This window comes from Anomalospiza imberbis, chromosome Z (assembly GCF_031753505.1).
Source record: "Anomalospiza imberbis isolate Cuckoo-Finch-1a 21T00152 chromosome Z, ASM3175350v1, whole genome shotgun sequence".
In the NCBI taxonomy this organism is placed as follows: Eukaryota; Metazoa; Chordata; class Aves; order Passeriformes; family Viduidae; genus Anomalospiza; species Anomalospiza imberbis.
The window spans coordinates 30,924,703-30,951,833 of NC_089721.1; the positions used below are offsets into that span (position 1 = coordinate 30,924,703).

General features: G+C 35.2%; 1 protein-coding gene across 1 annotated transcript in view; it reads right to left on the reverse strand.

Moving 5' to 3' along the window:
- Positions 1-27,131, reverse strand: part of CNTLN (centlein) — a 188,047-nt gene that overhangs the window by 86,771 nt on the left and 74,145 nt on the right. Inside the window, 5 exon segments of the mRNA XM_068177356.1 lie at positions 6,044-6,144; positions 8,890-9,011; positions 13,968-14,093; positions 20,362-20,535; positions 25,252-25,264. Coding sequence (XP_068033457.1) covers positions 6,044-6,144; positions 8,890-9,011; positions 13,968-14,093; positions 20,362-20,535; positions 25,252-25,264 — 536 coding nt within the window.

Sequence of the window (27,131 nt, forward strand, 5' to 3'; positions counted from 1 at the left end):
CTTTTGAGATATATTTCAAGTCAATGATCACTCCAAACTCAAAGAAGCACTAGTGACTAAAATAGTTTCAACATGAAGCATAACTTTTAGTTTGCAAAAGGATGGTAGAAACCCATGCCTAAAATTTTATCTTCCATTTAGTAATCTTTAATTTGTTTCACTGAAGCACAAAATCCAGCTTATTTATAATGAAGTGTTTAACAAAAATATAAATGTTACATGGTGTGAATTATGTTTATTATTCTAATTTGCAGGTTTCCATTCTTTTAAAATAAGACCATCTGAACAGCCTCATAAGCACATTTTGTACCTGTCAGTAGTTCAAAACAGATACGACCTCAAGGGCCAAGACTGGGGTACCACTGCCATCAATATAACTCAGAGAAGAGGCTACGTCACCAGTCCTTATAACTTTTATAAATACACTAAAGTCTCTTGACTACAGCCTACTGTTAGTATGAAGCTGATTTCCAATAATGCAAAGTAAGGATAAAAATAAATTACTTATTTTATTTCTCCCACTGAAGTTATTTGAGTTTTAGGAAAATTTTGATGATTCCATGTTTATACTCACATGACTGTGTTTGGAAAAAAGCAAATACAACAATAATTCTTAGAAAATGCATTCTGAATTCCTTAGAAATTAGAAAAATATTCAAACACATTAAGATAGGTTAAACTTTTGCATGTATATGCATATTCTGCCTCATACAACAAAAGAAAACTAAGTAGTTTAACACAAAAATCATGCTGGGTCACAGTAAAGGTCTGCTAAGCACCACATTTGACTTTCTAGAATTACAAAACAGTACACTTTAGGAAAGAGTTCAAGAGATAAAGCAAGAACAAATAAACAATGTTTAATAACTTTCATTGTAAAGTATTGTTTGCACTCTCTGAAATAAATGTTTCTACATTTTTTCAAAATTCAGTTGTTGAAGTTCCATATGGTATTATCAAAGCTGAGATATATGGAATCATGAAAATTTATTATGTCCCTTCCAAAATCAGTACTATGCAAAGGCAAGTGGAAAATTAGCACTGTATGTTAAATTAATTTTGCCAGAATTTTCCAAGCACTGCTACCTTTACCAGAAGTCCCAGAACTCCACAGAAGGTACAGTAAAGAAACTTGTTTTCATTACTCGCTCCTTATTCTCTTAAAATAGCAATCTCACATGTTAGCAGCAATCAGTGTGCTTTGGTATTACTGACTGTAGGTTCATAGGCTTCTTCTATGAACATTCTGTACAGTTTAATATGACACACAGTACTTTTTTGTTTTCATATGTGCATGCATATCTGTAAGACTAATAAATCAGACATTTCCATCTAAATGCTGAAGACCTTTTGCCTAGGCCAAACAGAGGAATAAGAACAAGACAGTTCTTCTGCAGGCAGCATGCTCACCACCCATACAACAATTAATTTCTAAACCAAATAATCTACAGAAATCACTCTGATCCAACAGCAAGGCAAGCAATAGCTCTGTGCAAGCAACAATACAAAGGGAATACAAATACAAAGGGAAGCTAACACAGACTTCTTAACTTTCTCCACCATCTCTTTGTTATTTTTGTCCCTGACAATGCCCAAATTTTATCATTAATGCAACTTTAATTCTGCATTTATCTGCTTCTATATTATGAAAAAAATGTTTAGCAGCATGACTTATGTTTTTAATATGACACAATTCCATCATATATGAGCAGGCATCGAAGTACAAGACAAAACATGTCTGATTAAATATGAAGGAACAAAGGAAAAACACAAACACATTTGATAGAAAAAAACACACTAAGTCCTCAAATTTGTCTGTTAGCTAGGATGCAGGAAATTACAAGATCTGGTGGACACAGGTAAGAAATGTTCTAGAGACAAGCTCAACAATTAAAAGGCATCAATCTCATTATCCTTGACAGAACCCTCTCACTGCAAAACAGCTGACAAAGTGCCTGGTGAAATGTAAGTGGAAACCTACTAGAAAAAAAATTAATTCTCTTCAAAGAAAGGGCCATTATGTTAAAGCCCCTAAATGACTTCATGTGCCATTTAGACTTCTGACTTAGGTCCTTTAAAGATATCTTATAGAAACTATACTCTATATTACACTAAATGCTGCCAATTTCTTACATTGTAATTTATTTGTAATGCAGTATTTCCCATTCTCACACTTGAGCCTGTCATTTTTACTGAGCAATACTCAATTCAGTCAGTAAACATGCACTTTGTCAAAATCCTCAGAAGAGTCACAAGACTAGCTACAGAACTTAGGCTGGAATTACTTTCAGTAGAATTTCAGATTTTTATCTATCCCAACCGAAACAAACACATACACACCATCATTTTAAGTATGTATGCCTTTGAACTACAGAATTACTAACTGTAGAAAAAAGTAATCAAGAGCCCTGACCTATTAGATTCAAGTAATTATTAGTAAGATGTCTGCTCTGTCCCTGCACTCCTAAAACTGGTAATCAGAAAGACTACTTTACAGAGAAAACACGCAGGTCAGAAGGGCTATAAGCTGTAGGTGACACTTTCTAACACTGATGTAGTGTGAATGCACTTTGTTACAAATTAATCTGCTACATGCTTACTTATTGAGTGAAACACAGAAAAAAATTGCTGGGATATTCGGATGTTTCACAAAACAATGGAGATTTAAAAATAAAAGTCTTTGATGATCAGGTATCTTCTATTGTCTGAGATTGCCAAGATATCAAAACTGCATTTTTCAGCAGGTTCTCTAGTTAAAGAACCAGGGAGGTAACACACATTCAAGAAGCAAAAGAACTAATAAAGCCTATGTTTGTGTTTTTTACTGCTAGCATTCCAGCACACTTAATTCAGCTTTTCTCCACCATACCCATTCTGATAGCTAGAAAAGGCAACAGGCATCACATGGTGCTGCTGGTACTAAGATAGGCTCCTGTCAACTAGCTGGTTACATACCACTACACCAGGTACACAACAGTTGCTTTCACTCCAGAGGAATAAGGAAAGCAGAAATCATGAGGTCTTGTTTTCCTAAAAAAGGAAAGCTTATCAGAAACATTTATTAAATAGCTGCTACAGCAGAGGGAGGATACAACTGAGCTTGTAGTGATTCCATATGCTTTTAAGACCCAGAGCACACTTCCTATAATGGACGACATACACAACTACATAACACTCATACAGACAACAAATTTCTAGATAGCTGTGAAAATGATAACTTACTTCATCATGTCTAATGTTGAAGAATGTTCATTGTCAAATAATTGAGTGTTGCTGGTATCTATTACAAGGTTGCCTACAAATAATACAGAATGAAAGATGTAAAATTGTAAAGATTCCACAACAGTTTATATCCAGTTGTCTATACATTTCCAAAGTCTGTATGTAAAGGCCAAAGGGACAGGGTATCCCTATGCTGCTGCTAACTAGCTTTTGATACGGAAATACCGAAATAATTTAAATTAGCCAGTTTAAAATCAGGAAGCAAAACAATTGGATGTGCAGTGAAACAGTTTTGTGCCGTGGGACCTCTGAGTCCTTCAGGTCAACAAGCTGTCCATGAGCTAGCAGTGTGTCCTGGTGGTGCATTAGGAAGAGCATTACCAGCAGGTTGAAGAAGGTGATCCTGCCTCTCTACTCAGCCTTGATGAGGCCACATCTGGATTGCTGTGCCCATTTCTGGGTTCCTCTGGAAGGGAGTCATGGGTTCCTCTGGGAGCCCCAGGAGAGGGTCCAGGGGAGGGATAAAACCATGATTAATATATGTGCATATTAAAGACATTTTACATCATTGCTCTATCCCTCAGAAGATGGGAGAGAAAGTCCTTCTTACAATTAAATACATAAATAAGCAATAACAAATAATCTTATTTTCTAGACATTCACTCTGGTTTAGTCAGAGAGAGAAATTTTACCTATTCAAAGTTAAAACGAAAATAAAATCCCTACACAGACATTCTTCTTTAAGAAATGGTGCATTGGTTTTGGTTTTTGTATGTTCTACATCAACTTAAGATAACAATCAGTAGATTCTGTCCAACTACGTGCATTCACAAAACTATGGGATAACCTGATTTACTTACACTGCCTGTAACATTACACATATAAGTAACTGGTCCAACTCCACAGATCATGTCCTTTATGCACAGAACTTAAAAAACAACAGAAGCAATATAAAGAAGCTCTAGCCACACATCTAAAAAGTACAATAAATTTAGTATTGACTTTCTTAAGAAAATGAGCTGAAATCCTGAAATGGTGACTTCCTTCAACAAATTAAAGACTGTCATTACTAGAGAAAGACAGATATAAATCCTGTAATTACACACTAATCTTTTCCTTATTTCAACTAACAGTAAGTGACATTGCCCATAAGCAACAAGCAGCACCTAAATCCACACAAGGAGTTCACCTTAATGAACACAATGCTGCACTGGCTTCTTACTAAATCTTTACTATGCGGACTTCTATGAACCCATTTTGTCTTATAAATCCTGTATCTTGAAAAGCTCAACTGTTTGCTCATGACACCTTGCCACAGTCTAGTCAAGGTCAATGATCTGCAACATACAAGAAATAAGGGTGTTTCCATCAATGTGACTGCACAGGAACTCTAGAAAAGCAGTCCAACTGTACCAACCTTCAGGGTGTGCACAATATATAAGCAATCTCTCTTGCATGGCTTTGTGTGAAAAAAGAGGCTTATGTAGTTGCTCTTGAGTTACTATTGCCTATGGTGAATGTGCTCACTGGTGATGGAAGGGGAATTACATGTATGCAATTACATACATGGCAAGAAAGTGTTCTTTCCTACATAAAAATAAAAAATGAAAACCCACAAAATAATTGCATGTGATAATTTGATGTTATAGCTTCAAAACAGCAAAAAAAAAAAAAAAAAAGTGACAATGAATATCCCATGTAATACCGGTACTGGCAACATTGCCTATAATACACCAATGGAGATTATAGTCAACACAAGGACTTCATAGAACAAAACAATTTGCTGCTGTTGAAATTCTGTAATAGCAGCCTTCATGGTATTGGCACAAAATGGGCTTACATTGTGATCCATTGGGAAAACACTTTTTTTTAATGCTGACAAAAACAAAGTCTGAATAAAACTTTCTATGATGTCTTGATTCTTAAATTAAAACAAAAAATCATAGTCACTTACAGAAAGTGTTAAATCACAGCAAAGGGCTAATTATACCATACTAACTTCCTTTTGTCTAGTATAAAAGGACATTTTTTACTTTGCCTGGCTGAGTGTAATAGCCTATGAATTATGAGATCAAAGTAGCAAACTGTATGTTTTCTAAAGTAAGAGTTTCCTTCACCAAGTTTTACACTTACTACAGCTGAAAGAGCTGTGTGAAGGGATCAGCACTAAACCCAAAGGACAGGCTATGCACAGCAAGAAAGAGCGCAACTCCCTCGTGCTTTTTGCAGGTCACTACCAAGGACCATGTTAGCAGATCCACACCAGACCCTTAACAGGCAGCTCTGCTGCTACCAGTAATTAGCTTGGACAGCTCTGGCTCCAGGAGTAGCAGCAAGGCTACACCATAATGAGCTCAGCTGGGATTAGCAGGACAGGGCAGGGAACCAAGAGAGCTGAGGCATTCTGCATTGCGTATGTATCACAGAGATCAAACAAGGATGGCTGGCTAGGTTATCCCCTCACCACCTCATTCCAAAAATGAAGCACGGCAGTGTGTAAAATACAGGCTAATGAAGAGCGACATCTCCAACAGATGAGAGCCACATTAATTAATACAATCCCTAGATCATGGAATACAGTTTCTGTTAGTGCTAGCAAACTTGTAACTTGTCACTGATTTAAGAGGGAGAGAGAAGGAAGGAAAAAAAAAAAGAGCTGATGTTTTCCTTTCCTGCTTTTGGTAGATGTTTTTATAATGGAATTTTGCAAGGAATTCCTCTTCTATGGCCTGTAAAGCACTTCAGAAGAAAACCAGTATGTTTCCCTACTTAAACACCATTTAAGAAACAAACTCACTTCGCAATCAGCAGATTTTTGTGCCCTGTTTGAAAAAAGCCAGTTCATTCCACATCACATCAGGATCCTCTTGACAAATCTGACAGAAGCCTGTATGCTGGTATCTGCTTTTACTATTTTCAAGGCTGTTTATGAATTAAAAAAAGGTTGCTTGTTTTCAAATATCTAAATGTTTTAGGAGAACCAGAATCAAAGCACCCCTGCTTTCAGAAAATACAATTTTTCAAGTACAGCATCCATTGAATCTGAATTTTCTATATGTTCTGAGGCATGAAATCTTAACTGTGGTAATAAAGAGAAGTTCAATTACATAGTTTCAGACAGATATTGTGCCAGTATGACACCATGCCTCCCAGGTGACATGGCAGAATAGTGTCACCCACATTCTGATAACATTACTTTAAATACTGGTATGAGAAAGAAGTTAAACTTATCACATAACCTCTTGAAAATTAAGGCAGCGTCACTGGCTCCCCTAATACCCTAGCAAGTCAATCTGGAAGTTGCAACTAATGCCCACTCTAAATCACACTGCTGTTCTACAGTTTGATAAAGAAATTAACTATCTATAGGTGAGATGATGTATTATGAAAAAGCATATTGACTTTAGAAGCACAGAAAAATAAAATTAAAATATTTAACTGTTTTTCTGTTGTCAAAATATTTTTAGGTATTTCAATAATGCAAAAGATAAAAATTGTATTAAAATCCTTTATGAAATCAATTTAAAATTCTGCAATCCAAATTCCTACTGGTCATAGAAATAAATTCTCAGGCAATGTGGTAACCTCCTAAGGCCCCCATCATCTTTGCAGTCACGTACATGAGTGCAAGTTGTATGTACACTGACAGGTGGATTAGGTCCCATCAGCTGCCACCTCAATAAAATATACTAATCTATGAAGAATATGGAGAATGGGGTCCTCCATCACTTACAAAGCATCAGAAATGCCACATAAGCACCTGATACTGAGCTCTTAATGAATGATTTACATTACAGCAGCACTATACACCTTTTTGAGATACCAAAATAACAGTCTTTTATTTGTGTCAATCTACTTTCCTTTGTTTAAGTGTATTAAAAATGAAAACCAAAACTCCTTCAGTGTGGCTTCATACAAATCTAATCTGATAACAAAGATTATTGAAACCCTGTTATTTTCAGCTCATCTTAAATAGAGATGAAACAATTAGATGACTAAGTGAAGACTGAGCATTATATTCTCCCCAATATCTACTTTTCCCAAATACGTTCATTATAACACAAGCTCGTCTCATTTCCTTTAAACAGAAGTCATCTTTCTCTCTCTTTTCCTTTTCTTTTAGATTTTTTTTTTAACTATCAGAACCACAACAAGTATATCAAGTTTAAGATTTTAATGTCTTTATCTAGCTCAATTTTTTTTATCTGTTAGCCTTGGACTCTCAGTGGATATAAAAGCCTGTCTAGGTATAGACACAGAATTAAATAATTTCATTGAATTAAGTAACTATCATCCTTAAGTCACTTCCAGATTGCATTAAATTTAACACAGTGAACTAGAAGAAAAAAAAATCCTTATTTTTCCTAAAAAAACAAAACCTTTTCATTATAATTTACCCAAATATATTTGCCATTGTGCTTAGGTATTTCAAAAAATGCTTCTATGCTACCACCAATGCCTGTAGCAATTTTGTACTTCACCATTGTTTCCAACCACATTTTTTTTTCCCTTTTTTTAAAGACAAACCACTCCTATGTAAATGCTAGTATTTCAAAGAAATGAAAATGTACTAAGATAGGCCATAGCATTACTTATATATAAATAACAGTTTATAGTTCACGGTAGGATGTGCTTTATGTCACCCCGGACCCTGAATAGCTACCAGTTTTGCAGCACTTTCTGTGACTCTCCTTTTCTTCTGATAGAGTTATAAAGTTAGTGTCAAGATTAGTCAGTATTGTTCTAACTGCAAAAATAATTATTTTTAGTAAAACACACATGTGTTTACTGAGCTGTTAGGTGCATGCTAAAGCCCTGCTAAAGCCACAAGGAAATCACTTTCTTGAAACAGGTCCTGAAAAACACAGTGCTTGATAACTGAATTGATAAGAAATGTTTTCATACATCAAATTGCATCTGTTTACCAAAAATTCTGTGTGCTAAGGACTTAAAAAAAGAAGAATTTCTGCATAAAACTTTCACTATTCTGTGTAGAGCCTAAGGGAGAATGATATACAGAATGTTCATTATGCAAATTTTATGTGGTAAAGTCTTTCCTCTTTCCATTAATAAAGATATATTACTGCATTTTTTGTAAAATTATCAGAAATAATTTATTTTTAAATAATTTAACAGATGAAAAAACCCTGCTTTCATGCACATATTATTTTACTTTTCCCCTATAAGGAAGGAGCTATAGCCTCAGTTAGAGGCTAATGATAGTGTCTTAGAGTGGATATTGTTTCTATATTTTAATCAATAAAACTATTTTTTAAAACTATGTGAAACTATGTGAAACTATGTGAAACATAATGAGCAACTGCTGTGTTACAGAAAATTAAAAACATATAGTCAACAAAATAAATGAGTGAAGAATTAGACAAATGTAAGTAAGCAGTCCTAGCTGACCTTTGTTCAGTAATCAGGCTGCCAATGAGAGCCTAAATAAAATAAGTCAAGGTGTCAGCTCAATATATTTCCTCTTGGTTTCAACTACAATTTTTCTCACATAGGCACATAGTGGTAAGCCATGTATTCTGCTGTTACACAGGATAGTCTTGATCACCACATAGTCTTCAAATCACATTCTCTTTTGAATACCTATTAAATATTTCTGTTCAGATTTCTTGTGTAAGGAAAATGTTTTTAATGAACTATGTAACTTACCTGCTATTGTCCTCTTCCCACTGCTGTAATTGCTCTTTTAGCACTCTGTAGTTGGTCTGTAACATCTGCACCCTTTCTTTGTGTTTTCTATAGGCTTCTCTTACCTCATAAGATTCTCAAGACTGTATGAAACCAGAAAAACAAAATCAGAGTTGGACAAAATGTAAGAGAGTGTTACACAGATAACATGAAATAAAAGATCTCTTTTAGCAACTACTATGAGACTCAGAAATCTAAACAGAAAGATCAGGACTCACAGTCCTTGAGGTCAAAGTTTTCTTATTACTACTTTGGAAAATTCTGCTGATTTGGCAACTCACTTAAATATTATTTTCAGGCTACTGAAAGTTTAAAAAATTTACCACCAAAATGCCAGCTTTTATCTGTTGAATGCATAAGCCTAATACATTTTAAAACACATAGGCTGAAAAAGCATTGTTGACACTGTTTTTTTCATTCAAATTACTTTTTTTTTTTCCCCCAATGGAAAATTGATCTATGTACTTTCAAGGGAAATACTGGCCACATGAAAAAAAAACTTACATTTAAATGGTTTCAGGGTTTCCTCCCATTGTAAGCTGTTTCTGTAAATATATAAACACCCACAACATCCAGACTTTGTCCTCTAGTAATGCAGCAAACAAAAAATAAAAACAACTTTTACAATAACTTTTATATAATCAAAACCATACAAAAAATGTACAGAACAAAAAGTAAAATACACCTTGATTTATATTACAGGATAACATCATGTAAGCTTAAAAATAGCCTTTCTTAAATGACAATACAGTTCTCTGGGAAAAAAAAAAAACAAAACAACACTAAGAAGAAGAATTTCACACTATAAAGCTAGTCAAACTCTAGCATACACTAGTAAAGAATTCACCAGCAAAGAAATCATTATGCTGTAGCAAAATTTACAATCAGAGCTTCATTTTCAGTTCAATGGGAGCTCTGCTTGTAGAGCAACTACAGAACTAAATAAATCAGAATACCATATTTGCAAGCATTTACTCTGTATATATGTAAGGAGGACGTTTCAGCATTAGTCAATAAATTAGACCAATAGTCAGAGCTGCAAACAATAAAAATGGAATCCCACTATAAAAACATGACAAGGGTTTCCGGAGTATTCATAACTACAAAGAAGCTATACTAAGCTTGGCTTATCAAGCTAAAGTTTCAAATGGTACTACATACAAAATTCCAGAAGTTTTCTGGAAGTGACTCAGGAAATAAAATTTAGGAACACAATCAAGTCCATAGTGGACTAAATATTACCTTACCACTAAATACTTTCCCAAAATGGTGGTAGTAGACATTTTTTTCCTGAAACAACCTCTAAACCAAATAAATTTATAAATTTTGAATTGTTAAAAAAGTTTATACATTTATTTATTTTATAAATGTAAAAAAAAAAAAAGTTTTTACATTTATAAATTTTGAATTGTTAAAAACAACCACATAAATAGCAATGTAAATCTTAGACTAAGAACACAAAGACCATTACCAAGCTTTGCAAGAGAAAATTTTCACAAGAATACAATTATAGATGTTGTGTTTTCAAAAGAAGTTCATGAAACAACTGTTCTGAGATTGTTTGATATTGCTAGCAAAAACTGGTCAAATCTGGCAGGGTACTAGAAAACAATGTCTTCAATATAAATCCTCAGAAGCTTATTAGTGTCAATGCCCTTTCAGAGATGCAACCAACTGTAGAATTTGGCCTTTCCTATTTATGAATCTGCATTTTTCTTTATTGCTTACCTGTTCTATTATCCATTCTGTTACAGTTATTGCCTTCCCTTATCACTTGCTCTGCTCTTGCAGAAATAGAAATTAGACAATTAACTACCCTAATCACTCTCTCTATTGAATTAAGCACTTCAGGACTTAAAATATTCATTGAAATTTCCAGAATCTGTTAGACTCATCTCTGTCTGAATTATGTTATATTTCATAACTAAACTGTCTTGTACACAGTTTTGTATATATTCACAGACATGGGACAGAATAACCATCTCTAGCAGTGCTGGGGCTCCAGATTATTCTCCTACTGCCCCCTGTCATCCATAGTACTTCCCATGCAATAATGAATAACAGTAACACAAAGTTCAATCTGCAGGAGGAAAAAACCCACTGCCTATGCCTTTTCTTTTTCACTTTGGCAGGCTGCTCAGACAAGTCAAAAGATTCTAATCACTTAATCAAATTTTTATTGAAATTGACCTATTACAGTAAAAAGGAAATTTTAAAAACTACACTGATTCAATTATTTGACTGTGCTTAGGCTTACAAGAACTGAGGCCCCTAATAGTCACAAAAATAGTTTTTTCCACAAACAGTTATGCGGATAAGATGCAATATTAATCTTTTTTCATTTGTACACTATACATGGAATAGGACTACATAAAATATGAGGTAAATGTGAGTGTGGTCTTGCTCACACAAACAAGTATTAAGGTGGCCCTAAAGACTGGTGTGCCTATTCTAGTTTTATTTACCTCCAAAAATTTTAGAACTTAAAAAGGATGAGAAAACTCAAAGGGAAGAGCTCCTCTTGGTTTTGAGACCCTTCCAGTTAAAGCCAGGATTATCTCCTCTAGGCTACACCAGCGATCACAGCTCTAGAAGCAATAGAGAAGATAAATGTATTCTTAGTTTGTATCAAATACCTACTTCTCAACAACCAAACTCTTACCTGCTTCTTAAAGACCCACAGTAGATTGAAGTACTTATGCTTTGGACCCATCTAGAGTAGCAGCTTGATAATTTGTTATTTAAAAGCAAAAAAAATACTCTTATTTTGACGTTCTCCTCCATAATGAAGGGTGCAATCAGGCATGCTCGGTTACTTTTTAGGATGCCCAGAAACAAAGCCAATTCTGTGTAAAAACTCTGAATTTAAATGACTACCCCATTTATACTAGCAATGAAGATACTAAGAGCCAACTTTTCTTATTGAGAAATGAGTCAGCTGAGAGAACTGGAAAAACCTGTGAATGGGACCTTGCCCTTTTCTGCTCATTTGCAATAGACTGGGGCATTCCTGTTCCTGAAAACACCAAAAATAGAGCTGTTCCTTTTTTTTTTTTTTAATTGTTACCAATTTTTCGATAGGACTACTGTAAAAAGTCACCATTTCCTGTTCCAGACATGCATCATTTGTGTGTGTATTGACAGAGCAACCATTTATCTGAGCAAGAAAATTTCAAGTAATCATACAGACAACTCTTGGTTTGAAGAGGCAATAATGCAAGGACAAGTTTTGAAAATGTGGGTCAAATCCATTTTTCATTGCTATAAACAATGCCTGAGAGAAGGCTAGCATTAAGAAATCACAGAATAGCAACAGAAATGTTCTGACATTAACTTTATGACAGCTTAGTTCACTGTCATGCTGGCAGTAGCCTCATCAAAATATGAATGTAGTGCCACAATAGTGACCTGGGCCTCTACAGCTTCTTTTGAACCCATTAAAGTATTCTGCAAAAGAAGCCAAGTAGATTTTCAAGAGAAAAAGCAAGATGTTAATGTGCTCACTTTCAGGGGGAGATTTAGCCCTTAAAAACATCATGGATGTCTGTGATAGAAATCCCATGCCTGTAATATCTTCAAGCTGTACAGATTTTTAAATTATACTTTAAGATTAAATAGAAGATAAGTAAAGGCAGTATGGTGAATGGTACAAATTATTATATAAGGTTATGCAGAGAGAATTCTCTTCTGCATCTGCTTTCCTTCACTCCTCTTTCCAAAAGAAATGTGTAGCTCTCTATCATTTAAGGCAATAGCCACAGAATGAAGTGTGTTTTGCTTCCGAGAGCAGAACAGCTGCAGCTTACAGTTCTAGAATAATCTGTAGCATCAGCGTCAGGCTGGCCAAGTAAGAGTAATGAACAGGAAGCCTACCAAAGGCCAGTTCTCAGGTTTAGCTGGTAGGACATGCCTTAGAGTTCTCAACAGAGAGAAAAAACAAAACAAAATTAATTTTCTGTCTCCCAGGAACAAGACAACCTGGAAGACTGAATTTGAAATCTAAATAACCTCTCCTGTTCATATACTCTACATGTGTTATGACAATGCTTTAAACTTACCCAAGTATACAGATAGATGAACTGTGGCATTTTGCTGAAATATACTTCCCACTTACAGTTTTTCTAAAATTAACTTATCATTATGGTTGGTAGAGCTTCCAAATTTTTTCACTTACATAACTTTTATGATAGGATGTTCAATACAACCAATTCTCCTTTAGGTACACATACCTGAAAATATCTTTCAAATTCCATAACTGAACAATGATAAGTAACACAAAAATAGAAGGAGGCTAGAGAGGAAAGGGAGGAGAGGGAAGAAGAGGGTGAATTTTAAGTGTTTAAGAAAAAATAACTCAGGGTTTGCATTTTGCATTCAGAGGTGCAATTTTAAACCAACAGTTTGTTCAAAAGTTACTGTACCTCTGTAGTAAAATACCAAACTAGCAAAAACACAGCTACAAAAATCTGTGAAACAGGGACAAAATGAGCAATTGTAAAACAAGCTCAATTAAGATTTTCTATGAATGGGGGGAACGAGGGGGATTGTTATTGTTTTTTTTAACAGCAGCTTTTAGACCAGAAACTAACTGAGCCATAACTTATACAATTTCCAGGGGTCAATCTTTTTTGAGTTACAGACTTCAGCATTTTAAAGTATGGCTTTATTGTACAAAAAAGTAGTCTTTGTACTTTCAGTGCTTCTACTTTCTGATTTACTTCATATGAACACATCCATTTCTCAGAATATATATATAATCACACACAAACTTTGAAAATGTATTTAACAAGTATGTGTTATTGAAGATAGCTCAATTAAGCTTCCACAGGACTGCAAGATTACTCACACTGTAAAGCAAAAAGGTAAACTAATGGAAAGTGCTCTCTGATCTGAAGAGAATTACAGTCCATAAAAGTATGTGTATTTTTAATTTTTAAAATGTCTGTTTTGGTGTATCTTTATCTATGCAAGCAGATAAAGCTTTATAAAGCCTGCTTTATAGCTAGCAGGCTTTTTATTTATTTTTATTTAATGTTCACCTTTAGCTGTAGTGTCTTCTCTAAGTTTTCAATCTTCCCTTCAGCTATTTTAAGCTTCTTTAGTTCCTCTGACTCTCTAAAAGAGCTCTTTGGGGACAGAGACCTTGAACATTTCACAGGTGGTTCCTGGAGAATAAAACAAGGACATGGTTGAACTAGTTGGAACACTGGATTATGAAAGACATGCAGAATTAAAGAAGTAATTTTGAATACTAATAATGAATTATAAAAAAAAAATCTGCATGGAATACCAGAGAAATAACAAGCAGAATTACCACAGCGCTACCACTAAAGGTTTCTCTGTGACTCGTTAATGAGAATATTCATTTACATTTACATTGTTTCTTTCAGAATAATGATGTCCCATTAGGGAAGACTAAAGGGTTATAGACTCAGAAATGCAAGAAACCTCATTACAAAGGAGGGGATAGAGGCTGGTCTAATTGCTCTATAAGGGTCCAAGGTTACACTTGATAGGACAACCAGAAACAAGAGGGAAAGGATTTTTTTCCCTTTGAAATAGTTTAACACACTGTGAAGTTGAAGGAACAATATGCTTGAGGAATATAAATACAACAGACAGTAGATCTTATACCATAATGACCATATGGTCATTAACTATAATGTGACTAACTAGAGACAAGAATATGTGTTTATATTATGTACAGCTTCATACAGCAATCTGGAGAAAGAGTATGTGAAAGTAACGCTTAAACTGGGCAGCTTTCTTGTTCACTCTATGTCATATGTCCTTATGGAAGAGAAAGAAAGACCTCATAAAATTAGACTTTCAGATTTTTGGAGAAACTTTGGTTAAGAAAAGTGAAATACTAACACACACTTAATGCCAATCAGGCAAAATACTGTTTTGCCAACACGTAAAGTCAAACAGAAACTTGAGGTAAATTGTGATTATTCTTGTTACCATATTCATTATGCCACTTGCCCTGGGAAAACACTGATATACAACAAAAGGAATTAGGGATAAATTCTTCTTAAATACTGTAGATGTCAATATTTTACTAGTCCATTAAATTAATTTAATCTTGAAGCATATCTTAATTAGCAACTGACATTTTTTTCTTTGACCACTACCTTCCAGTATAAAATATTTATAAGACATCATATACCACATTTTCATTTTAAATAGTATGGGTTTCCAAAAAGAAGAAAAAAAATCTATCATGAAATATCAGAGAAGACTAACATCTCATATTTATATTTATGAATGTAAATATTTACAATGTGGTTTTGTCATTTGATTTCAGGATTCTTTTGCTTATGACGCATACCTGAAAGAGATATAAGAAAGCCCAACAAAAAACAAAGCAAAATTTTTTTAGAAAAAGTGTTACACCCTCACAAAAAAACCCCCAACCAAAACCAAAACCAATTCGAACAAAATAATCAAAACAAAACAAAACAAAAAAAACCTAAACAAAACTAAAAAAAAAAACCAACACAAAAAATCAAAACAATCCAAAACAAACAAACCAAAAAAAAACCCAAAAAACAAGGATAAACCAAACCAAACCAAACATGCACAAGCCCCCTCAAAAAAAAAAAAAACAAAACCCAAAATCAAACCAGAACTAACATCTGGAAAGAATTTTAGTACATTTAAAACCTGAATACCAAAAAAAAAAATTATCTTCAATGTCCCAGATTTTGTAAATAAAATGAAGAGCTTTAAAAAAAGAAGCAACCAAAACCCAACCCTCCTATCTTCTACATTCCTTAAACATTATACAGAATCATAATACATATATGACTGTACTATGCATTATTTTTCAATATTTGTTTTCTAGGTAAACTTTATGCTTTTATAGAGAAAATCTGGAATATTCACAGTTTCTCTGAAATGAGAAATAGAAGGTCAAAGCACTCTGCTTGCTGCCAAAGTTAAGGACAACAAAGGAAAAGGAGTGGATCAACCAGAATCAGACTCTTAAGAATTAATAGGCAGAGAAAAACTCAGAAGGAACAGAGAAAGGAGAAAAAAAAAAAAACAGAAAAAGGTAAAATTCACTGTCTTGCTAGCCTAGTCACAGCTGATCAGATACAATTAGTACATAAGAATTTTATATATATATAATATATATTTATTTTTTTAATATATTTATTTATATATATATATATATATATATATATATATATATATATATATATATATTTATATATATTATACACACAAACAGAGTTTATATATAGCTACCTGGGAATGTGCTAGAGCCAAGATATGCGAAAAAACTGTGCGAACTTTTAACTACTTATGGATATGGAAATGATTACTTGTGACAATGGATGGAATTGGTGATATGTATTCAGAACATTCTATAACTTTTTCCTTTTTAGTGATCAGAGTAGAGGTCTGTGGAGAAAGGGGGTTGGATGTGGGCTTTACAGTTGCACATAGGTAGTTTGAACTCAATCTTTGCTAAAGAGGTGCTAAAGAGTTCTATCAAGACAAAGGAGACTGTGTAGTAAAATACACTGTAATTGGATTGCCTGGGGCTGCTGCAAAACTCAGTTTGAAAGATCGCATCTGTAAAAATCTTCTCACAAGTGCAAACTTTACTGCTCTTGCTGCCATCAAATATAAACATTAAATTTTTAATTCAGTCCTCAAATTCTACAGAAAAAGTTTGACATATGTCTATTAAATATTTTTGGAAATGTATATAATGTTTCAAAATGTAATGTTTCAAAAATCTTCTACATGTTTAGGAGCAAAAAACTCCTCCAATTTTATCAGTGAAGATTGTTAATCCAAGTCAGTAAAGGAATCCAAATCAGAATATTTTTCATTGAATTTTCCTTAAACATTTTTACCAAAGACTAAACCAAATAGCAGGAAAACCAGAAATAAACAGAGTTTCTAATATATAATAGATATGAAACTTTGTGACAGAAGATTTAGCATAAAGAAATAGCAGGTAAGTGGATGGGACACACATTAACTGACAATGGAGGCACAGAAGCAAAAAAAGAAAATATACCTATTTCTAAACAACCTTCTATTACCTGTCTGCACAATGAAAGACACCATGGGACGAAACTGCAAATAGCCATGTTCTTGAATTCAATAGGTTTTGTGTTGAATAGTGCTAAAACAAGCCAAATAAAACAAACAAACAAACAAAACCCCAAAATAATTAACCAAAAAAAACAGGAAAAAAAACCCCCAAAAACAACCTACCAACAAAAAAAAACCCTAAACCCAAACCAAAGCAGGGAACTCAGAACTCCTCCTGAAATGTCTTATGAACACTTTTTCTGTACAGGCTTGTTATCAATGACTGCCAAGATACAGCTCTGAGGACAGTGGGTAGAAATCTTAATGTTTTTATCAATTGAAGAAACAGAAACATTGTTGAGGCTGAACCCAAGACTGCCCAGATAGAGGCAGGGGTTTTTAGAAAGAAAAATGCTAAATTCTTGATTCAATATGTTCCAACAGGAACTTTACTAGTACTGCAAGTTAACACGTCTTTCAGTATCTTGACACTACAGACCTAGAAGAATGATATAGATTGTACATGAATAAGAGGCAATTCTAACTACCATACCATGGGAAAGCTTAGCTACAAGAAAACCACAAAACCCTACTGAATTAGCCAGCAGACATATGAATGTCAGTTTAATCAGCTAACAGAAATCACATATTGCTCACAAAGTTTAAGCTTCAAAAAGAGCTCTAGGAAGGTCAAGACACTGACTCCTAGGTCTTCATACACAACAGCACTCAGCTACACCACTTTTCACATAGACAGAACTATGATTGTTACAATTGCCTCTAAATATACACTTTACAATATCATGAAACAGGACATCACAACAACATTTAACAAAGCTTTCAAACAGCTCTGAAAGAGTAAGTTGTTTCTATTACTCAGTACAACTGTAGGCAAGGGATGTGGATTTCTGCAATTCACAAAGAAACCAACTCAAGGCTATAGATGTATCTATGCTGTTGCATACATAAACACAGCCGGAAGCATGCAGTCATGTGGCCATACATCTCAATTTATTGCAGTAGTGCCAAGTTTCTGTTTGTACCAGGCTCTTATTTTCAACACTTTTCCAATTATTCCTTCTTTTAAAGCCTTTGAAACATTTTTTAGAGCAGTAAGTCATCAAAGCAGTGTCATTCTAATCAGAAGTGATTCCAAACTTATTTGTTATTTGTATCCTGGGAATATACATAAGGGGGAATGAAGGGCAACACAACAGTCTTTGTAAAATCAAAAGGATCATCTTTTTAAAACAAACATTGAATATCCCACGTACTCTTCCTGTCAAATCATGCGCTAATGACTTCTGACAGTAATGATTTTGTCACAAAAGGCTGAAAAACAAGGGAATGAGAAGATATTTCATTGAAAAGGAAAAAGGGTAAAGAGTAAAGTACTACCACAGCAATACTACCTTCTCCATTTTAGAAAATCAAGAATTTTTCCATAATTTCACTTACTGTGTTGCCTACACAAAGGAGCTCATCAATTGAGTTCCCAAAAGTTTTAATAGAGACTTGTGTGTGCAGCTGTGAAAAAGTGGACAAAACAGCCTTGACTATTCAAAGAGCATGACTCAGACCTACGTATCAAAAAATGAAGAGATTTTCTACAACAGGCTTTAAAATTTGTATTTAGTTTTACTTAAGGCAGTGTAACAGCTTTATTTTGACACAGTTCATGATGAACACAGCAGTCTCATTTACTTTCCCCTGAGCAAACAGAAACATTGTGGGGGCTAACCTTGGCAAAGGGTCAAACATCCACTCAACTGCTCTCCTACTCTCCTTCTTCACTAGGACAGGAGAAAACAGGATGATAAAGCTTGTGGGTTTACCACTCAGAATCATGGGCTGGCTTGACTTGAAGAAAATCTATTTAAGTTATTGCCACTTAGACTATATTCAGGTTGTAAGAAATAAAGAAAAAAAACTTAATCAACACCAACTTCCCTATCCAAAAGAAGCTCACAGCTTCCCAGGCATAACTTCATTCCATAGCTCCTGACTCTTTTACCACCTCCTGAGCCATGCAGGCAGAAGGCTTACAATCACTGCTTAACAGCTCCCATAGGGCCATTCTTTCCTCCTCACACTTTTCTCCTACTGCAGCACAGGGCCTCTTCACAGGCTGGAGTCCTTCAGGATAAACCTATTCCAGAGCAGGTCTTCCCTGGACCACAGTTCATGTAAGAGAGGAACCTGTTCCAGCATTGACTCCCCTCCACAAGCTGTGGCTTCCAGGAGCAAATATCCACTTGCTCTGGGCTCCTTCACAAGCTATATTATTGACATCTGCTCCACAGTAATCCTCCCCCTGGGCTGCAGAGAAATACCTGTTTCCAGCACATGAAGTAACTCCTCCCTCTCCTCCTTCCTGACCTTTACATTTCCAGGCTGTTTCTTACCTTCTGTTCTTCACTCTACACTGCCTGTTTTTTCTTAAGCACATTTTCACAGAAATGCCCACCACATGCTCCTGAAGAAATGTTCTAAAGTGTGTATTTTCCCAAAATTAACATACAGTACACATCATTAAGAACGAATAAGCTATACATTTTTCAAAGAAAATGTTATGAGATACCATATTTGGATAAATTAGAAGATTTCTCAGGAAGTGGACATGATGATCCATCATTGTACATTATTTATACCATTTAGAATCACGTTCACCTTTGCAACCTTGTTAACAGTTTCCCATACTCTATATGATGACAATAAAAATAGATTAGGAAGAGTCTGAACACAATGAAAAGCATCATGATTTCAGCTAAATTAATAGATCCATTTAAACAATGGAATTATTTACAGATGTCATTCATTTACTATAGCTCATAATTGTTATTGTTATTTAATGCCTAAATTAAACAGTGAGACGCCACGAAAGAGGCAATTCGGCACTACACAAAGCTGCAAGTATAAACTTCAAAAGACATTGCTGTCATTCTTCCTAGAAAAAAAATACTATATTCCACTCTAAAAGTCAAGAATTTGGGAAAAAATATTTTTCATTTAAAAAATCATAATAATAACCATTTATATTTCTTTCACTTTCCTTACAGTGAAAGATGGTCATTCTAATAAACACCACAAAATATCTGATAAATATTCATTTTAGCAAACCTACAAAGAATTTATCCTGCAAATAGTTCATTTAATTAAGAATTCCTTATTCAGTATTTAATAAGGTAAAACCTTCTACTCCCAACAGCTATTTTAACAAGTCTTTGGCAGATAATACAGGAACTATTCAAACAAGCTTCCAGAATTATAAGCAGCGTCAACAGATATTAAAATTATTATCTGGACCCTTGAGCAAAAACGTTTGGCTTCACCAGCCTGACTTACACACAAATACACCAGACAATAAAACTACCCCACCTCGTGCTTTCTCCAAGTCCTTATATTGTTGATTTCCAGAATATCTGTAGTGTACAAATTATGCTCTGCTAGGTTAAGATCTGCTTTCTTCAATTTTTTCTGTAAAAGCTCCATTTCAGATGCTTGCACTGTAATATAGCACTCTAGCTCACTTAAAGAAGACTGTTGAAATACCTAGAAAATGACAGTACAGGTATATTACACTGGTAACAAAAAATCAGATGAGTAACACACCATTTACATAAAACTGCCTTGAGAAACATATTAACAATATTACAGAAACATCCAGAAGCTGCGAATAATTCAGCTCTCATAAATTACTCATGAATCCATAATCAAAACCAGATCTCAAAATATTAAGGAAACATTTTTTAGACCACCACCATATTTTCTAAATCTAAATTTACATTCTTAACAATGGTTGTTTTATACAGCCATTTCTTCTGCAGTAATTTATTGTACTTATTAGATGGTATTTTGTACGTCACATGCTATTAAGTTTCTTGACAAAATATTGCACCTTCTGGACTTATTTTTTCACTGGCCTAACAAAAAAACCTTAACTGCATATTCTGTAACTAAATATATTGTTAGTTAAGAACTGACTCAGAAAAGCACTTTTTTACTGTAAATCTACAACTTGTAGCCATTACATCCTTAGACACCACAAATGTTGTGGTTAAACTGAAGGGTTACAGAAAAAAATAGATTCTAGGTTACAGTGTTACTCAAGGTTGGTTCTTTATTTTGTTGAACTGTTGAATTCTAGGAGCTTTCCTAGCTATAAATCCATGTGCAGCAATTCCTTGGCACAATACAAGACTGCCGCACACCGATCAACTTACCCAGCTACCAAACCTGTTCAGAGAGGACACATTTCACTGGTAGCAGCTCCTGTAAATTATATCCCTGATATACAGTAGCAGACTCATGTATGCATGACCAAGAGTGGTCAAATTACCATGGCTTGACAACTGACTTTCAGTTTTGTCATTTGAGTTTTCATTCAGTCAGTTGAGTTTTCATTACCTGGTGTGATCACACCCCACTCTGTAACAACCACTGGGCAAAACTTTCTTTTCTTAGTGTAAGCAGCAGCAATATGCCTGTTGAGTCACCTTATGGCAATCACAAAGTGAAAGGCTTTAGCTCAAATCTTCTTCTCAGTGCTGTAAGGCTGGGGACAGACATTCATCTTCTAACACCTGTGCCAGACAAAGATGATATCATTCCCACATGGTCAATGCATCCAGGAGGAGGAATGATGTAAACAGCTTCTCTAACTGATTGCATAACTAAAAGGGCTAGTTAGTTTAAAAGTCAATGGAAGTGGCTTGAGCTGACCTTGGACTGCATTGATGATGGGAAACTCATGAAACTCTATTGCCAGTGGTGGTCTGAAAGCAATGAGCAGCTGGCAAGCAGTAAAGTCTTCAATCAACAAATTTGACCCAGAAGACACATTCTTAAGACTAACTGTAAGTTTTATTTTATCCCTTATTAACAAGATCCTGACAACATCACTTGCTTGCAACTGTTTGTGCATATCCTTAAGACAAATACCCATGTCAATAGAGAAGATAGAATTTGGTACAATTATCACGTGGCACTATGATCTCATTTGTGCATTCCCCATATAAAAAAGTCAGGTATACAGACAAAAATTAGAAAAAGCAGTGTAAAAAAATGTTAAGTAAATAAATCTCCAAATTCATGCTAATCAAGAAGTGAAGTGGTCCAAAGTTGATTAAAATCAATCAAGCCTACACTTCAGTAAGCTTAATATGTGTCACGAATGGACAAATGGGCATAGCCATTTTATTTATGCAGAATATGTTTTTCATAAAGCCTAAGATAAACTATTTCAACAAATTACAAATTAAATATATTGAGTACTTGTTTTAGAAAAACCACAACTCCTCACACAGTAACTATAAGAAATCTGTCAGACCGTAAAAGCTGCCCGTGCTTTTGCTGACTGTTCCTTAAATACATTCTGTTCCTCATTTTGCATAGTTTAGGCCATATGTAGTTGCAAACAGACGTCATTACCACCTATGATCAGTAAAACACCTATTTATAACCATTACCTCATTAACACACAGGGGAAAAAAAAGAAAAACAAGAAACAAGAAAATGAGGAGTAGACAAGCCACACAATCAAAAGAATGCTTTAAAGAAAACTGGACTTCATGTTTGTTTGAGTGAAACCTGAGCTATATAAAAATGAAAAAATCTAATAAAACCTAGAAGATAGAAATGTTGTCAGTAGATAAAGGAAATGTAGCTACACTCAGGTTCTGGAATTGATTTTATTACTTGAACTTTACTCTTTCTTTTTACAAAAGAGAAATATACCTACAAACTTGACAGACACACACATCTTACTGATTTCTCAGCTGCTTGTAAAAAACAGAGCTCCATGTGAAACATAAGCTTTAGAACTATACTAGTAACTCAAAACAGAGCCAACAACTTCAATCTGTTATAATTTAAATTCACTTTACTGTTACTTTAAAAAGTCTACACCTACTAAATGCTCATAGAATTATTTAACTTTAAAAGGACCTTTAATATCCTCAAGTCCAACTCTTGATGCTAACCTTTAAGCCATAAGAATTACAGAAATTCCACTAATTATTAACTTCTTATTGTATTACTATTTTTTATTTTCTTGTTTAAAAAAATGAAATACTGAGTACTTTAAAACATACCTCCATTTAAGTTGACTCCATCAGTCACAGACTACATTAAACCTGCTCCTCTATGTCATGCAGGTTCTGCTATTGACTTCAACAAGACCAATATATGAACAGTATTATTCTTCATTTGCCTTGAGGTTATTTTCCTACTCTTTTCTTCTTCCAAAAGAGATTCCTAGAAATTGCCATGCTGTGATACTTATTTTAAATAAAATACTGTAAAGTATTTGTATGGCAAATTTATGGTAAATTTATTTTATTTTCTAATAAAACCTTTACAGTCTCTGTCCACATGGCTATACTAACATATTTCTTGGAAAACTAAATCCAACAAATCAAGTCTTGGATCTTAACTAACACCTCCAAAATGCCTATGTTTTTACCTTATGTCGTGGTTTGACATGGAAGTGATTTTTTTCAGGAAGTTGGGTCAAACCAATCAGTGGTCAAGTTTGGATATTGGCACCTGAAGTGACCACTGAAGATAGGGATACGCCTCTGAGAACACAGGGGGTTAAAAGCAAGAACTCCCAAGAGCTCGCTCTCTTTGGTTCCGGTCAGGGTGCTGTGCAGATCTCCCCTGCCCAGCCATTGGGCTGGGTGGGAGAGGGGAAGCCATGAGGCCTGGTCGAGGTGAGCTGAGGGGTAGAAGGACTGGAACCGAACCAGCTCCTGTGGACGGAAGGGTGGAGAGAAGCGGAGATGTCTTTGTCATCCCCACCCAGAGGGAAGAGATAGAGAGTCCGGACGGCACCTGTAACTTTGCCGGCGCGGAAGAGAAGGAGCGGGGTGGGGAAAGTGCCCAGCCTTGGCCTTGGGAATCGGCTGCTGGGCAGAAATATCAGCTGTCCAGGGAGTCTGAGCTTTTAACCCTTTCCTGAGAAATGAAGGCTTTGTAAAATATTACTCCTCCTTGATTTGAAGTAGAAGAGAGACAGTCTAGGATCCGAGATGATAGAAGAGGAAATTTTTGAGTTGGAAGGAGATGATGGATTGGCTTGTGGCTGGACTTTTCTTGTTAGCCATAGACTGAACCAAATTCTCCTGACAGAGGCTGCACTTAGAGGGGTGCGTTGGTGAGCCAAGAGACCTGTTTCGGTGATTACCAGCAGAGGAATAGAGAGAACAGAGGAGAGTTGAAGAAGGTGTGGAGAAGCCCTCTGTCTTCGAGGAAGAAGAAGAGGAGAAGAAGACCTCTGTTCTTGGACCCTCAGCCCCAGGGGAAAATAGTGGGGACTGTAGTCCCAAAATGAGAAACTGAACTGTTGTCTCTTTTGGTCCATGGCAAAGCATCCTTAAAGCAGCCCTATGAGCAGTCTGTCCATGCACGGTGGTGAGAGCACTGTGACATGGAAAGGAGAGTGTCACCATGGCAGATTTTCTCCAGGCGGTTGCCATGTGTGACATGGAAACACAAAGGTGGCAATTGTGTTTCCTGGGGAGTCTGTGGCACAGGAGAGACTCCTGTCTCCCTTGAAAGATTGAGTATTTGAATATCTGAAGGGTGGCAACTTGATCAAGATCCTGGGTGGTGTCTCACTGTTGAGTTTGTTTGGAAATTAGGTGGGAGGAGGAGGGGTGTTTTGGAAAGTCTTCATCCAGGATTTAGTGTTTGTAGTTTTTATAGTAGTAGTAGTTTAATAAAGTTCTTTTCTTTGTTACTAAGCTTGGGCCTGCTCTGCTCTGTTCCTGATCACATCTCACAGCAATTATTTAGAAAAGTACATTTTCATGGGAGCGCTGGCATCGTGCCAGTGTCAATCCATAACACCTTAAAATATTCAGTAGATTGTTGTTACCTATAGAATTTGGGTCTAAGATATCCTCAAAACCTGCTCAATTTTTTAAGTATACCTGTGAAATTTTTTCAGTTTCAAAAATTCTAAGAACCTAGATGTAATTGATGCTATCAGTTTAAAAACATAAGTTTTGCTTATCAATGGTTTCCACCTCAAAAAGCATTTGGTATAATTTTCTGTTAAACTCAACATGTCTTTAAATAATTGAGAAATATTCTTTTAATTTTCCTAGCCTAAAGACTTTGTTTATTCAAAAATAAGAGAATACTGAACAATAATTTTTTAGATAAGAAAGCAGACCTTCCCAAGATAGAAAGCTGGGTGAAATTTCCCTCTAAGGTGTTTTGTTTTGGATTTATGTCAATTTAATTTCATACTTCCAGACTTACGTGGTCCAAGTATCTTTGGATAAGGGCAAAAAAATTATTAAAAAATTATTAAACCCAAATTATTTAGTGAAAAAAGGGACAATGACTTCAAACTGAAAGAGGGGAGATTTGAATCAGATATTATGATGAAATTCTTTACTGTGAGGGTGATGAGGCACTGAACAGTTGCCCAGAGAACCTGTGGATGCCCCAGCCCCAAGCAGTGTTCAAGGCCAGGTTAGATAGGGCTTTGAGCAACCTGCTCTAGTGGGAGGTGTCCCTGCCCATGACCATGGTGGGGTGAAACTAGATGATCTTTAGGTTCCTTGCAAGACAGGCCATTCTATGATTTTTTGAAATGAAATTCCATCTGATCCTCAAAGAGAGATATGACCTTTTCTTGGCTTTTCACTTTTTACATCTAAACTCTAATTTGTAACCTAAGAATTAAGAGAAGTATTATAAATACTAAGGCCAAAATGGCAAATAATTTGGGCTACAATGGAACAACACCTTTAAAAACCTAACACTCTCAGTAAAAAAAAAGCAGAATAGTGAGTTTCAAGACTACATAAATCAGTCAACATCCAAGATCTGTATGAAGGATGGAGTCTAGTTTCACAGTAAAGATTAGAAATTTGCAATCCAGAAAATTGCAGTGTGAGAGGGAGCACCAGGTTCTTCAACAGCTGCTGCCTTAGAATTATCATTGTAGATTTTTCCTATTATGTACTGAAATAGTAACTCACAGAACAATTCAACCGAGAAATCCATGAAGTTTACTTCCTAAAGTCTATTCTGAATCCTGTGTCTAAAATTTCTAAGACAATCATTTCAGTGTACACATGGTGACCCTCTTCACAGTCTATGTATATGCTGAGTGCAGCAAATAAAAAGCAAATAAAAAGCTCGTAGGCTTAAGCTTCTTAGATTAGAGTCCAACTGTATTACCAGGCCTAGCTTAACAGAGTAATGGTTTCTTCTTTCACACAGTAAAATCAGTTTACATCATGTGCTATTTTATGAAAGATGACGTGTCTACTGTGATACTGAAACTAACCTTAGAGGCAAAATATATATTCCAAATAAATGTCAGAATTTGTATTTGTTTTAAACAACAAATATAAGCAAGAAAATATTTATTTCTATCAAGCAGATATCTCACTACTCTTAGATCTCATTAGATGGAGATCTAAGTATCTCACTACTCTTAGATGAGATGGAGTCTCATCAGTGAGACTCCACTGATGGTTTTCTGGATACATTGATCAAGCTGAAGCACAAGCACCATCTTTGTAAGGAAACTGTAGTATATGGGAAACCATCCACAGTACTTACAGAAGGGAATCCAATACCATTGTCACCTATTAAAAGTAGTACAAACAATATGGAAAAAATACAGCTATGCTCCACTATACTTCTATTCTGCATAACTTTTCTACACTGGCAAAAGAGAACAGGTACCAAAGGAATGGATATCTAAGAGATTCAGGAGTAATTGCACAGCCTAACGTAACATCCTTATGCCTGCTTGTGCTCAGCTTTCTCAGCACAACGCCGTGCTAAGACCAGTTTTACTGTACCAACACTGTGAGCTAGGAGAGGACAGAAAGAGCCTGGACAGTCCTTCTGTGACTTAGATGAAAGCTCAACTCTGCTTCAAACTGGTCAGAAGGCACACTATGGCTTAGCAAAAGGTAAGTCTCAGCAACAGAGCAGAGCTCAGACATACAACTCAAAACAGAAGATTACCAGAATATCTGAGTTAGGAAAACGGTAATTTTGACCTCTGGCACTCAACTAGACTATGACCCATACCTAAAAGTTTTCTTCAGTCAAAACTCCTGGAATCTAGTGTCATATGCCAAACAAAGCCATAATGAATGAAATGATCAGAAGGA